The sequence below is a fragment of the Phyllostomus discolor genome, chromosome 4 (genome assembly GCF_004126475.2).
Source record: "Phyllostomus discolor isolate MPI-MPIP mPhyDis1 chromosome 4, mPhyDis1.pri.v3, whole genome shotgun sequence".
In the NCBI taxonomy this organism is placed as follows: domain Eukaryota; kingdom Metazoa; phylum Chordata; class Mammalia; order Chiroptera; family Phyllostomidae; genus Phyllostomus; species Phyllostomus discolor.
This window is the reverse complement of record NC_040906.2, coordinates 94,380,366-94,393,531: the sequence shown is the minus strand read 5'-3', so window position 1 is coordinate 94,393,531 and position 13,166 is coordinate 94,380,366. Positions and strand designations below refer to the sequence as shown.

Genomic DNA, 13,166 nt, shown 5'->3' with positions numbered 1-13,166 from the left:
ATGTTATAAGATGTTGAGACACCTACATTTTAACAACTGCTGATACCACCACTACCATTACTTGCTAACAGTATTATTATTCTCTGTGTACCAGGCCAAATGCTTTTGATGTATTTTCTCACAACAGAATGAGTCAGATGCCATTATTATTAGGCATTTTGCAGGAAGGGAGGGCAAAGTTTAGAGAAGTTAGTACATTGCAAATAAATGGTGAATCTGCGATTCTCTGATTTTTCTGACTCAAAATCTCATCCCATCTCTGAATTACTATATCTTTTTTTCTCCATGTGTGATCCTTTAATCTCTTATTCCAGAACCAATCAGTATGTTGATAAAAAGCCAGACTCCTGGATACCACACTATTACATCAGAATCTTGGCAATGAGGTTCTGGAGTAGAAGATTCTGAGGCACATCCAAGGTTAGAGAACCACCACAGTATCATAATAGGATTACTCAAAGTCCAAGTAGAAGTTTCCATATTTTGTGTGCATATTGTTTCACATATTTCTCTTTGAAGCATATTTATAAAAACACAATTATTTATATAAAATAAATTATACTGGATACAATTAGATAATAACTTAAGTATAGATGAATAGGCAGTTCACTGTGTCCCCTGATTAGAGACTACTATAAAATCTTTCCCTACATTTTTCACACTTTTATCTTAAAGTTTCTACAAAAGATTCTTATTAGTAGTGTAAGCATTTGGGTATCATTTATAAAAAACATGCTCAGATATAGATTTTAAAATAATGTATCTGAATGAGGAAAATGAATGAAACTAATATTTATAATAAAAATCATAGGTATAATTTTGATAACAAGAAAATATATCTTATTGAACAATTACTATGAATCCCTCTGTACTGGACAAATTGGACAAAGATCATAGAAAATACTACTGGTGTTATAATAGATTTATCTACTTCCATAAATCCATTCATCACTTTTTAAACTTTATATATATACAAAATTTATGTACATATAAATATGCATATGGTGTGTGTGTTACCTACTGTTAAAACAGCTCTGACTATTGGTGACCCTATGATTTAGTGACATTTACCATGTCCTGTCCCCAACATCCTTACTCAACTCCTGTAAATTCATGCCTGTGGCTCTTTTAATGAAGTCAGTCCAACTCATATTTGGTCTTCCTTTTTCCTGATGCCTTTTCTTTTACCAGCATCATTGTCTTTTCTAAAGAACCCTGCCTTCTCATGATATTTACAAAGTAAGACAGCTTTGGGTTTGTCATTGTTGCCTACAGCAATGTTTTAGTCTTAGTAAACACTTGTTCATCTTTTTGCTGGAACAGGGTTTTTGTAGAGCTCTCTCCTCCAATGCCATATTTCAAATGAATCATTATTTTCCCTAACAGCCTTCACTCTCCAACTTTTGCATTTGTACATAATAATTAGGAATATGAGGGTGGAAGATTTTATCGTTGGTCTCTAGTGACATATCTTTGCTCTTGATGAACTTCCCCAAGTCTTCTATTGCTGCCCTTCTGAGACTCAGCCTTCTCTTGATTTCTTGGCTGCAGTCTTCATTCAAATTACACACACATACACACACAAGTTTATTGTAAATTAGACAAAAATTTCAAGCTGGGTGAAATCAACATAGCAGGTACTCTATGAAACCTTAGGGATTAAATGAAATAGACACCTGTTCTTTGTAGCTTTTGATCCAAGACAAGGCATTATTAAGGATATTTGCAATAGGATTGAGTTCAAATCCCTATTATGCATCCAAATAGGTGTGGAAAGTTTGATATTACCTTTTAAGCCTTGGCTTACATGATTCTAAATGGAGGTAGGAATAACATCTACCCTATAGAAGTACTGCATTAAAAGCATTAGACAGTGCCTGGTTCACATTAAGCAGTCAATAAATGTGAGCTATTATTTTCACTATTATTATTCACAGGAAAAATTCAAAGATGGGAATGGACTCAAAAGAGTGGTAGACTGGAAAGAATGCTAGATGCTAGTGTGATAGATAATGGTACAAGAAAATAAATGATATGTGACAAATGCATGATGTAGAAATTAAGTACTCTAGGAATAGAAAACAGAGGAAATCACTTTTCACTGAAGTTAGCAGGAATGGCTTCAATGGGTAGTGTAGCTTAATTTGCAAACATTTTTAGGTGGAGAAAATGTGCATTTGGAGGGAGTGTCTTACAGGGATGCACAATTTCAGATATTTTTATCAGTCCTTGGCAGGTAAAAGAACCCAATGGACCTGAGACACAGCCCACTGTGCCAAAATTTCACAATGTGAGCAAAGGTAGTTTCAAGACAGGTGCTACATAAGACAGAAGTTTGTACACAAGTGAGGTGAAGGCATCCTTCTAATACTAATTGAAGCTCAGCTTGAATTGCAACTGCATGTCCATTTATAGCTAGAAAATTGCAGACTGAGGACTATAGCCCTATAAAGAAGCATGTCACTGAGTTTAAGAAGGCAAGAGATATAGCCTCCTGAAGCCACAAATCCTGCTAGGAGGAGCATTAATTGTTCTGTATATCACACAGCCTGTGTAGTTCTGTAGTCAATGAGGGAGAGTGGGCTCCAACTGGGACTCATTGCTTTTCCATGTAAATTTGTAATTGAACAATAGACTACTATCTACAATTTTATCCATGATATTAATGCAAACTAAGTCTGTGCAGTATATAACCAAATGTAAATGAGTTAATGGCCTTGCCATGAAGAGCTCCAGCAAAACATAAATGCCTTTCTCCTTATAACCTCTTATTATCTTTCTGGGTGTTTGCTAACTATGAGGAGCTCTAAATGCATAAACAAGGTTAGCATTCCACTTCCAATGCTATAAACATATTTTGGAAAGGCAGGAACAATTTTGTAGTAATACATACATTGGAGAGAGAACATGACCTTGAGCTGAAGGTTTATCATCCCTTATAAAAAAAATTTGGAAGACATTGTTCTAAACACAGTCCCTATTTTTTATTCAATAGCCATTCTTTATTGAGTGTTTACTAATAGCCCAGACCTCTGTTAGGCGTTCTTTAAACTTATTTTATTTAAAACACAGATAACAGGAAATCACACAAAATTATTATAAAGCAAGTACCATTTTAACCACCACCCATGTAAAAGAACAAAACTCTGCCAGAAGCCTCCTTCATACATTATGTTCTTTCTCCTTCCAAAAGTAAACATTGACCTGACTTTTTCTAGTAATCATTTCTTGTATTTCTTTATAGTTTATCACTTAAATGTACATTCAGAGGCACAATTTTCAATGTCATTAATTTTCAAATTGATATGTTTTGTCAAATAAATAATAACTTTCTGTTTCATTAGTTATTGATTAGACAAAAATAAGAAAAAAAGACATAATGAGATACCACTACATAACAATCAGGATGGTTAAATTTTAAAAGATGGAAAATCTATGATTATGAAACATGAAATAGCATAAATTCTCACTTACTATTGTGGTAGGTTATTGGTACAATTCTTTTGAAAAAATATTAGTATTATCTATTAAATTGTAACATACTCATTGATATCCCCAGTGGAAATGAGTACCTCTATAACCAAAAGGCATGTACAGAAATGATCATAGAGGTTTAATAGCCCCTATGGGAAACTGAATAAATATATATTATGAGCAACATGGTGAAGTTTATCATGTTATATTCATACAATGTCATAAACTGCAATGGAAATAATGGTCAAATATCTAGACTAAAAGAAAAAATATAATTTATTATTCCATTTACATAGGGTTCAAATATAGGAAAAGCTTATATATTGTGTTAGAAACCAGGAGAGTGTTTTCTTTGGGTTGGAAAAGGAGGATAGTGTTTAGTAGGAGGCTTGGCTATCTTCTTGGGTGTTTCTAAAGCTAAACTATATGTGGTATTTGACTGTGACAGTTTCCTGTTGTTCATTTTTATGTGAATTTAGTTTTCTTAAACTTTTGGGTGGTTAAAAGTGCAGGTAGGCTTTTCAACTTCAAAGAGAATTTTTTTTGTTTTTATGTAGTATCAAAAATATGATGGCCTGTGTGCTTAGATATCCTGGATCTGTTCACCTTTTGTCTGGATATTCTTTTCCCTTTATCTCTCTTAACTCTGTTCTGCTCACTTTTGATTCACATTTAGTTTTTCCTCAGTATGGGGTCCTGTGTTGGAGAGAAGCCCTAGTAGGTCAATTTCAAGAGTTCACAGAATCTAGACTGCTCCAGCCAACTTAGGCCTTCATATTGGTGTATTAAGAACTATGAATTGCTTGATATTTTATGAGGCTTACAAGCTAACATGTTAACCGCCAATGAATATTTTCAAAAGACACGAAACTCTTGGCTCAGAAACAAGGAACATGATTACTCGTGGTATGGCAAATAGTGTAAACATCACCATATTTGTGTAAGCTCTCCTTGTCTCCAAGTCCCATGGGGGTGAATGATTGAACCCAGATTGATGCCTGCTCACATAGTGGGTTGGTGTATAGAAAAGGATCCCTGTGCTTAAAGAAACCCAAATATTTTACAATGGGAAGTAAGCATGCCTCCTTTTGTTCCAGAGGGAGACATTATCCTATTTATATTGGAGAGTAAGGATGTCTGCCCTTTGCCCTGGAGGGGGCACAATATCTATCTTCCAAGCCTGTTAAAAACTTTCTTTGCTCCAGTGTGAGACATTATTCTCTCTGTCCAGGATAACTGCTATACGCCTTCTTTAAAGGTATTCTAGAACAAAACACCATTTCTTGCTAATAAGACATGCAGAAATGTGACAGATCAATGGAAAATCAGCTTTCAACAGGGCTCCTTTCACTCACTATAGGAATGCACAAACCTCTTCTACTTCCACCAAAGTATTGATCCACAGTGCTTTTCAGAGAATATCCACTATTTGTGGTTCTTTTTTTGCATATTTTGGAATTGCCAGTTCTGTCATTTGCACTATTGCCTCCCTCTGCTTTCTCCCACATAGATACCAAGGACACTCAAGCTATGTGGATTTCTAGATCTATTTTGTTATCTAGATATATTGTGAATGCTGTGCTTTTAGTTTTGATTTCTAGTTCTCTATCTAGCCTAAACCCATGCTGACATCATCATTGTCCATCTTTCCAAAATAACCCTATCTTTTAAAGAAAGTTTACTAAGCAATTTTACTTTCCAGAAAGTCTTCATCTTGAATATCAAATTCACTATAATATGGTTGTATTCATAGGAATTGAGTACTTAATAGGGTTGAGCTCACAGGGATGTTTGCCTCTCCCTACTGCCCTCTAAATGGTACTAAGGTGATCTATTGTTTTAAGTGGTGGTCCAATTTTTTTCTTTCTTTTCTTTCTATAAGATTATATATTTGTTTTTCTTGTTGTTATTTGTGCATCCTATCCAATAGCAATTTCTCTTACCCTATTTTTGAATATCGTAGTCCAATGACTAGTAAATCAGATAAATAAGCTTATTTAAAATATGTATCAAGGATGAAAAGCAAACATAACTGTGCTCTGAAATTGGACATAGTCCTAGAAGACTCTTGATCTTGTGATATTTTTGGCATTATATAGAAAGCCATTAGGTTATAGAAATTTAAGTTCTACTTATTTATTTATATTTTTATTTAAGTATAGTTGGTATATTATATTGTATTAGTTATAGTAGTTTCATGTGTACAATATAGCGACTCAACATTTTTATACCTTACAATGTGACCACCCCACTGATTCTAGTAATCATGTCACTGTGCAAACTTATCAGATAAGCTCTATTTAAGACAACAAAAGATCATATTCAACTTAAAAATTTCCTCATCATTTTACCCAGTATAGCTCCTCCTCCCTCAAACTCAGGATACAATTTATATATTAGAGAGGAAAAGAATGCATCAGGAGTGGTGTTGCCAATACAACCATTATCTCCAAATTTATTTTTCCCTGTGAGTTTTTAGCACTAAAGGATTAGTATTTTATAACATGTGCTATTATTGTTCATAAGCATAACAAAGCCCAAGTTTATCTGGACTTTACTTAATGTTTTGGAACCCCTCAAAATCTGGTGCTCCTTTTACCTAATCCAGCATTAGTAAATCAGAGTAATATCAAATTATGTAATTTCCACATGTCAAATAGAGAAAAGTGAAGCATTCTACTACAATAGAGAGACAGAGAAAAGACAGATATTTCTCCTGGGTTACCCTGTTCAATTAATTAAAAGAAATAAAAATACAGGTTCACAGGAGATTCTGAGAGGAGTTAATGTTGAGGGAGTAAGAAGAACTTTTTTTTTTCAAAGTATATATCCTCCAAGAGCTCTGCTTAAGCAAGGAGACTGATATAGGTCCCTACCCACACCACTGCACACACACAAATTGCACCTCAGTTTCCAACAGGTTTTCTCTCCTCAAGAATTTACAGTTTAATAGGAAAGGTAAGATGTCACTTGTGACAATTAGGATACTGAACAAACTAGTACAGAAAAGAGACACACATTGTGCAGGGAGGTATATACTACAAGAAGAGTTCATGGTCTCTCCACAGAAAAGGGAAGGGGACCACTGAAGAAAATTGTTCACCCATTCTTTCAGGCTGTGTGGGTGTCCTATCAACTAGGATTAAATGCTCACACAAACACTGATGACTTAATAAAATAGCAAATTAAAGAATATTTCTCTAACCATTGATTTGTATATACTGTGATAGTTGTTGTAGATTTTTTCCACTTCCTCCACTGATCTTACAATTAATTATTAAGTGCAAAAATGAGAAAGCATTATAAGAAAATGTAAGTTTAATATTGATGAAAAGTATCAAATATAAATCAACCAAGAGAGGAATAATGAAATTAAAATTTGGACTATGCTTTATGAAATTTATGAATACATAGAATATAACCAATGGCAAGAGCTATAGTTAGCACTGAACTAATATGAATTCAGGTATCCAATAATGTTTATGAAAGCATTAATAAAAGGCAATATACTTTAATATCACTAATGGCTTCAGAATGCATTCTTTTGGCTTTTTTGACCCTCTTTTTATCCTTCTACTTCTCCTTAATCTTTTTCTCTTCCTTTCTTGATTTGAATAAATATACATGATTTTAGTAAATATTTAGATTTAGAAGATAGATATTGAGTAACTCAATTATTCTTCCAAATACATATAGATAACAGATGGCCATATAGATGAATATAAGACTAAGAAGTGATTTACATCACTAGCGAACAACCTATCTAGGCTAATAGGATAAACAAAGTTAAACAGTGTTCAGTAATGAGAGTAGTGAGAGATGTATTTTAATGGGTCTCATTTCAATAGCGGTCATATTCCAAGATGTCCTGAAACTATATTTGTATAATCTGAACAGATGACTCTGTATGCTGAAAGGACTGGCTGTGAATCCAAGGACTTGGCCTCAATTTTGTTTGGAGATGGTAGAAGAATAATGCCCAATGGTAAAAAGTCAATTGGTGGACAAAAATGCCAGGGCCCTTTGATGTGAATGGATGATTGGGAACTGTTTCACCTGAATTTTAGACTAGACTTTCTCTTGTTTTTACACAGAAAATTCTTGGGGGACTCTGAACCTAATACGAAGTTCTTCAAAATATATTAAGCATGTTGAAGTTGTTACAAAAAATGAAAATCTTTCCTTCACTCCCAAAATTAGTCAAGATCTCACAGTAGAGTTTTGTCTTTCAATTCTTAAAAGATTTCCCTGAATGGGAAATGTACTTTGTTCTCTTTTGGGAATTATATGAGGAAAGAAGTAAGGTATCCATTATGATGTACTAGTGCAAGAGAAATCTCAGTAATAATGTACTTTCCAAGAACAAAGATAAAGAGGTTTTTTTGAATTATTACAAAATCTAGTCTTGCTTATGGAAACAAGAACTATCAGGTTCAAATAAATTTGTTCATTAAAAAAAGGACTCACTACCACATTACCTGAAAAGAGCAAGTGTTATGCCAGTGGTTATATAATTCTTCTACATCTGACAATCTTTCTGACATTTGTGGACAGAATCTGATTCAGAAATCTTGATTGTATTTCTGAGGAGATGTGAAGATCAGGTGAACAATATCCACTAATATCAGCAAAAAGAGACAGAAATTCTTTATTTTCACTATGCTAATTAACCAATTCATTAAACAATTAGTCTTAGAAAATCAAATAAATAAACACAAACACAGACCCTTTGTCAAGCATGTGAAGCATCTAGTAGATAAAAATTAATAATGATAATAGGTAAAATCCCCACATTCTCAAGCTCTTTGGTGTTGCAATTCAGCTATGTAGATGAAAAGAAAATATTACATGGGAAAATCATATGACTCGTTTTCCTGTTAATACCCTTATTTATATATGTCATAGACGGGCTGTAGGGTTAAGGAAGATGTGAGGGGTGTTAATATAACAGTCAAAGAGACTGTATAGCACAAGCTCGGTGTGAACAAGACTTTGTCAATATCCTCAGGTCTCCAGTGAGCAACAAGAATGGCTCTCAGGATGTTGCAACTCTGTCTGCTTCCACCAGAGATCATAATTGGGCTATGAAGTTTTAGAGCAGGAAGGTCTTCCTGCCATAGGCAGAGACTAACAAAAAGTTTAGATAAATTAATGCCAAAAAATCTCAGCACAGTATGAGTAGTATACAAGGACATCACTTAAATATGTAGTGTCTGTACTTCTTTTACTTTCTTTAAAATAGATTTCCAATATGGTTTACTGGTTAGAGCTTCTCAAATATAACTTGTTTCTGAGGATTTCTCAGCATTCTGGTTTTCTGCCCAGTGACATGATATATACTTTGGGGAATTCAAGAAGCCAATTGAGGTGAGTGGAGGTGATTTATAAATCGAAAGCAAATGATGGCAAAAGATGTGAACTAAAGCTATTTCCTGATCTGCGAAAAGCTAATTGGGCACATTTCAGGCCAGGTCTCTGAAGGCGCAGCTCATGAACTCTGTCTTCCTGATGCTGTGCTCATTACAGACACTCAATAGAGGACCAGCTAATGCTAGGGAAATCCCATCAAGGTGGCCTTTACAAGAAGACACTGCAGATTTACCTCAGGAAGGAGAGAAGAGAAGAAAAAAGGTAGGGGGAAATTCCAGGTGACTACCTGCTTATAGATTCCCTTTTGCCTTATCTAATTTATCTGAAACTGAGGAATTAGTCTCTAAAGTCTACCCTGCACAAAATCTCAAGGGACTTTTGTCTTGCTCAAACATATCAGAGTTTTCCCAGGGCTTATCTGTTACTCATTTTTGTTGAAATAAATTTGGAATTTTTTGGTTCTGGGGTTAGTATTTGATAATGAAGATGACATGCAGCTCACATGACAAATATTCTGGAACAACCTATATTTACTCCTGATACTTGAACATTTTAATGACAATTTTGAATGAATTAATTGTTATCAAAATTTCCTAAGCTATCCTCAATTATTCATATTGATAATTCCAGGTGAAATGAAGTGTACTGCATTGGCATCTCACTTTTAAAGAATCAAATATCAAGAAAAGGAAGACATTGTACATATCCACAAAGTTGCATGTAAGAAAATTTTCAGTCCATCAGAAACACAAATCAACATATTGCGGAAGCAACATGATGGGTGATATCTACGTGGGGACTTGAAACTAGGATCTGAGGCAATAACATTTTTCAGAAGGGAGAGGTGGACTCTAATCCTAGAAATCTTCTTGAGTGATATTGCCACATATTGCAAGCAAGGTTTAGACATTTATAATCCAAAATTCATAATCTCTCTGGGTCTTTTGCAGTTATGAGAGTACAATTTCATTCCAGAAAACTCAGGAAAGCTTCCTTTATCATTGTATAAGTGTTATAAAATGTATGGTTGTCCATGAGTTAGCTCATCAAAGACAATATGAGAAAAGTAATCAAAATATTCTATAAATCTCTATAACATTCTCCTTTAATAGATCTTTAAATTTGATAAAAGATACTCTGTACATTGAGACAAGAATTGCTACTCTACACTTATGTATAACTAGAGAGCATAAGGAGGTTTGGTGGGTATTAAGGATCCTTTGTGAAGTAATTAACTTATCTATTGATTTTACTTTGTATTTTTCTAAGCAATTAATTGACTCTCCCACCAAATTTTAAAGATATATAAGTAATTTGCCATTCAGATGATAGTCTTTTGATTCATAAAATCAATATATAAACATAGATATTTAGAAATAGAAAGCATGTTAATAGTCACCTAGTATAAATTCTTCAATTTTATCAGGTAAGGAGGCAGAAGCAGGATATGTGACTTTACACTGGTTTGCACCTCCATGCTATGATGGAGCTAGAGCAAGACAGCTAATCTACTGACTTATACTCAGGTCCCCTTATCTACACTGCACTAGGGTGATAGCAACTAGAGTAGTTTTAAATCTTTGTAGATGTTTCATTGCAAATTGATGTTTTAGTTTTTTTAAATGATAACATAATCAGAAACCATAGAAATCTGAGTGGTGACATTCTCTCTTAAAATGTAAGGTACTCCTTTATTTTTTTCTTGAATGTTAGCACCTTTTGTTCAATAAGAAATGAAGTAGAAAATCCTACATTGTAACTAAATTTCATTACATTAAAAAAGTTGGAAAAATCAGTTTACATGTGATTAAGTTTTAATTAATGCCCTTAACTTAGATCCCAACAGCTATAAAATAATCTTAGCTTAGACAAAAGTAACACCCAACAGAAGATAAAGACTCAAATCAAAAAAGCTTTCCTTTAAAAAAAAATACATGCATATACATGTTATATATGAAACATATAGAAACATATATCTTGATTTTTAAATAAAGTAGATTTTATACTGAATGCTGAAAATAGATGCAAGTTGTACAGCTGAATTCATTCAAATAAGTCATTTGAATAGATGAGGACAATTCTCTCTTGTCTATACTCATCCAATGTCAGCAGAAATCTTTTGCACATAAAGTAAATTCCTTGAAGTCAATTGTCTAAAATAGAAACACATTCAAAGGATGGACATACTAAAATAATGAATAAAAGAGCAACATAAAAACAGAAATATTTTTTGAATAATGTAGAACCCTTCGTCCCTCAAAATTGCATGTGAGGCAAAATCCACATAGTCATATTTGCTAGATACACTTCCCCAAAGCTATTTTTTTTTACCAGTGTTTCATTTTAAAACTTTCTTTGCACTTTTTTCGATTAGCAAAGTTACTTCTATCAAAAAGTATTTCTCTTGAAATGGACCAACACACTATTATAGGTCACTTATAATATTCACTTGACTACCTAATTCTGAAAAGCTCTCATCCCACCTTTCTAAAGAGAAAAATCATTCTATTTTTCTTCTCCAATTTAATTAGATCTTGTGAACAGATTTTTAAAACAAATATGTATTCTAGATAAACTATTGTTACAATTAATGTGTAGGACAAGTGTTTCAGGAATTAACCAGGCAGAAGCACAACTCCTGCTAACCCACAGCAGCCCCTCCTTGGGGAAGTGGCTAGCATGAACTAAGTAACTCAGACAAGGAGGGAGCTGGTCCTTGGCCAATAAAACAACTCAAGTCTACTCCTCTCCTCTTTCCCATCTGTGTTCTCTGTCCCTTCGGCTGAAACTTCTTCACAAATCTTGTGCTGAATCCATCTAGATATTGAACTTCCTCCTGCTTTTTCTCTCCTGAGCAATCCTTAGGTCCAACAACTTGGACCTAAGTTGTTGGAGACTGCTCATCGCCCATCAGCTTTCGGTAGGTCCTTGCCAACACCAGGGGAAGCCACCACTAGTTCACCTTCATGAGACTGGTGGAATTTATCTATTATACCTACATGAATTCAAGTTCCAAGGAGCTACAGTGACTCATTGATTTGTATTCTGGTTCCAGGCTCCCAGTACCTATACAATGTAACATAGACTCCTTGCAGGCAGGGAATTTGGCAGATTTGGCCTGGTTTTAGTTTCCCTTCCAGCAATCCCTCCAAGCTTTACAGTGTGTTTGGCACGTGATAAGTGTTCAATAAACAAACTTTGAAGAAGAGAGGATTGTATTAAGCAAAGAAAAGGCTGGAAAGGGACTTAAAATTTGAAGGTTTTCTTATGTGTCCATGAAAAAAGACTAAAAATGTAAGTTTCGGAATATCATTATTAGTAATTACTGTTTTAAATCAACCTTTTCAGATTTCCACTGGCACCAATCAGGCAGGCAGCAAGAAATCCAGACTGCAGGCTGTCCATTGCCCCGAATCAGGAGACACAGAGCCTCAGGTCAAAAACTGGAACAACTTCTTGACAGATATGCTGGTGGCTTCCGTGGGGCTCTGGGTCCCCTATTCCTCGAGGCCCGCTGCCTTCTGGGAGCGCTGGAATCACAGAGGGCTTTGCATAGGCGCACTCCTATTTTCCGGGTTTTAGGAAGAGCCCGCGGGGTCCGGGTGGGGGGCGGGTAGGGGGGCCAGAGGAGCCCCGCGGAGCCCCGATGCCTTTGCCACAACTGTGGGGAGCTCCCGCGCCGCACAGGGCTCTTTAGCGTTGCAGTGGCTCAGGAGATGCTGGAGCGCGATGCCCTGCTGCTCCACCTTGCTCACTGAGCTCTGTGCGGGGAGCCCGAGGGAGGGCGGGGGGCGCAGACTGCGGTAGAATGCGAGCCTGGCACCTCTGGCGCCGCGCGACGTTTCTCGAGCGCGGTCAGGTGCTGCTCGCCGGCCGTTCGCCGCTCCACTAACTTGATACTTGCTAGTGACTGGTCTCCGAAGCTTTCCAGGCTTTGTGGTGGTGGGGGGCGGGGAGAGTGGGGAGTTAAAGGGTCTGCGGTAGCAGAAGGAGGGATCCTGAAAAGGGGAGCCTGCTTAGTGCAGCTCGTCTTCCCCTCCCTAGCTCCCCTCCCCCCACCCCATCGCTGCCTCTTTCCCTTCCGCCAATTCGGAGAGCTTCGGGCGCCTGTGAAATGCGATCGCTGCCAAGTGACAGTCCCCGAGTCTGAAGTGCCCGCGAGGAAGTGAGCGCCAACGCGGGCCGCCAGCGATGACAGCCATGAAGCAGGAGCAGCAGCCCACAACTGGGGCCAGGGCGAGCCAGGCGCAGCCAGCGGACCAGGTGAGTTGGCAGTCGCGGCCAGGCCCTCCAGGGAAGGGTGGCTTGGGTCTGCGCGCCTT

General features: G+C 36.3%; 1 protein-coding gene across 2 annotated transcripts in view; it reads left to right on the top strand.

Annotated features, from left to right (window-relative positions):
- Positions 1-12,397: 12,397 nt before the first annotated feature.
- DPP10 (dipeptidyl peptidase like 10) overlaps positions 12,398-13,166 on the top strand; it is a 715,100-nt gene continuing 714,331 nt past the window's right edge. The window contains exon 1 of one of the 2 annotated variants that reach the window (XM_028510436.2): positions 12,398-13,107. In XM_028510436.2, the coding sequence (XP_028366237.1) occupies positions 13,036-13,107 (72 nt within the window). In that variant the 5' untranslated portion in view covers positions 12,398-13,035. The remainder of the gene's footprint in view (positions 13,108-13,166) is intronic. The other variant, XM_028510435.2, reaches the window with a different exon arrangement.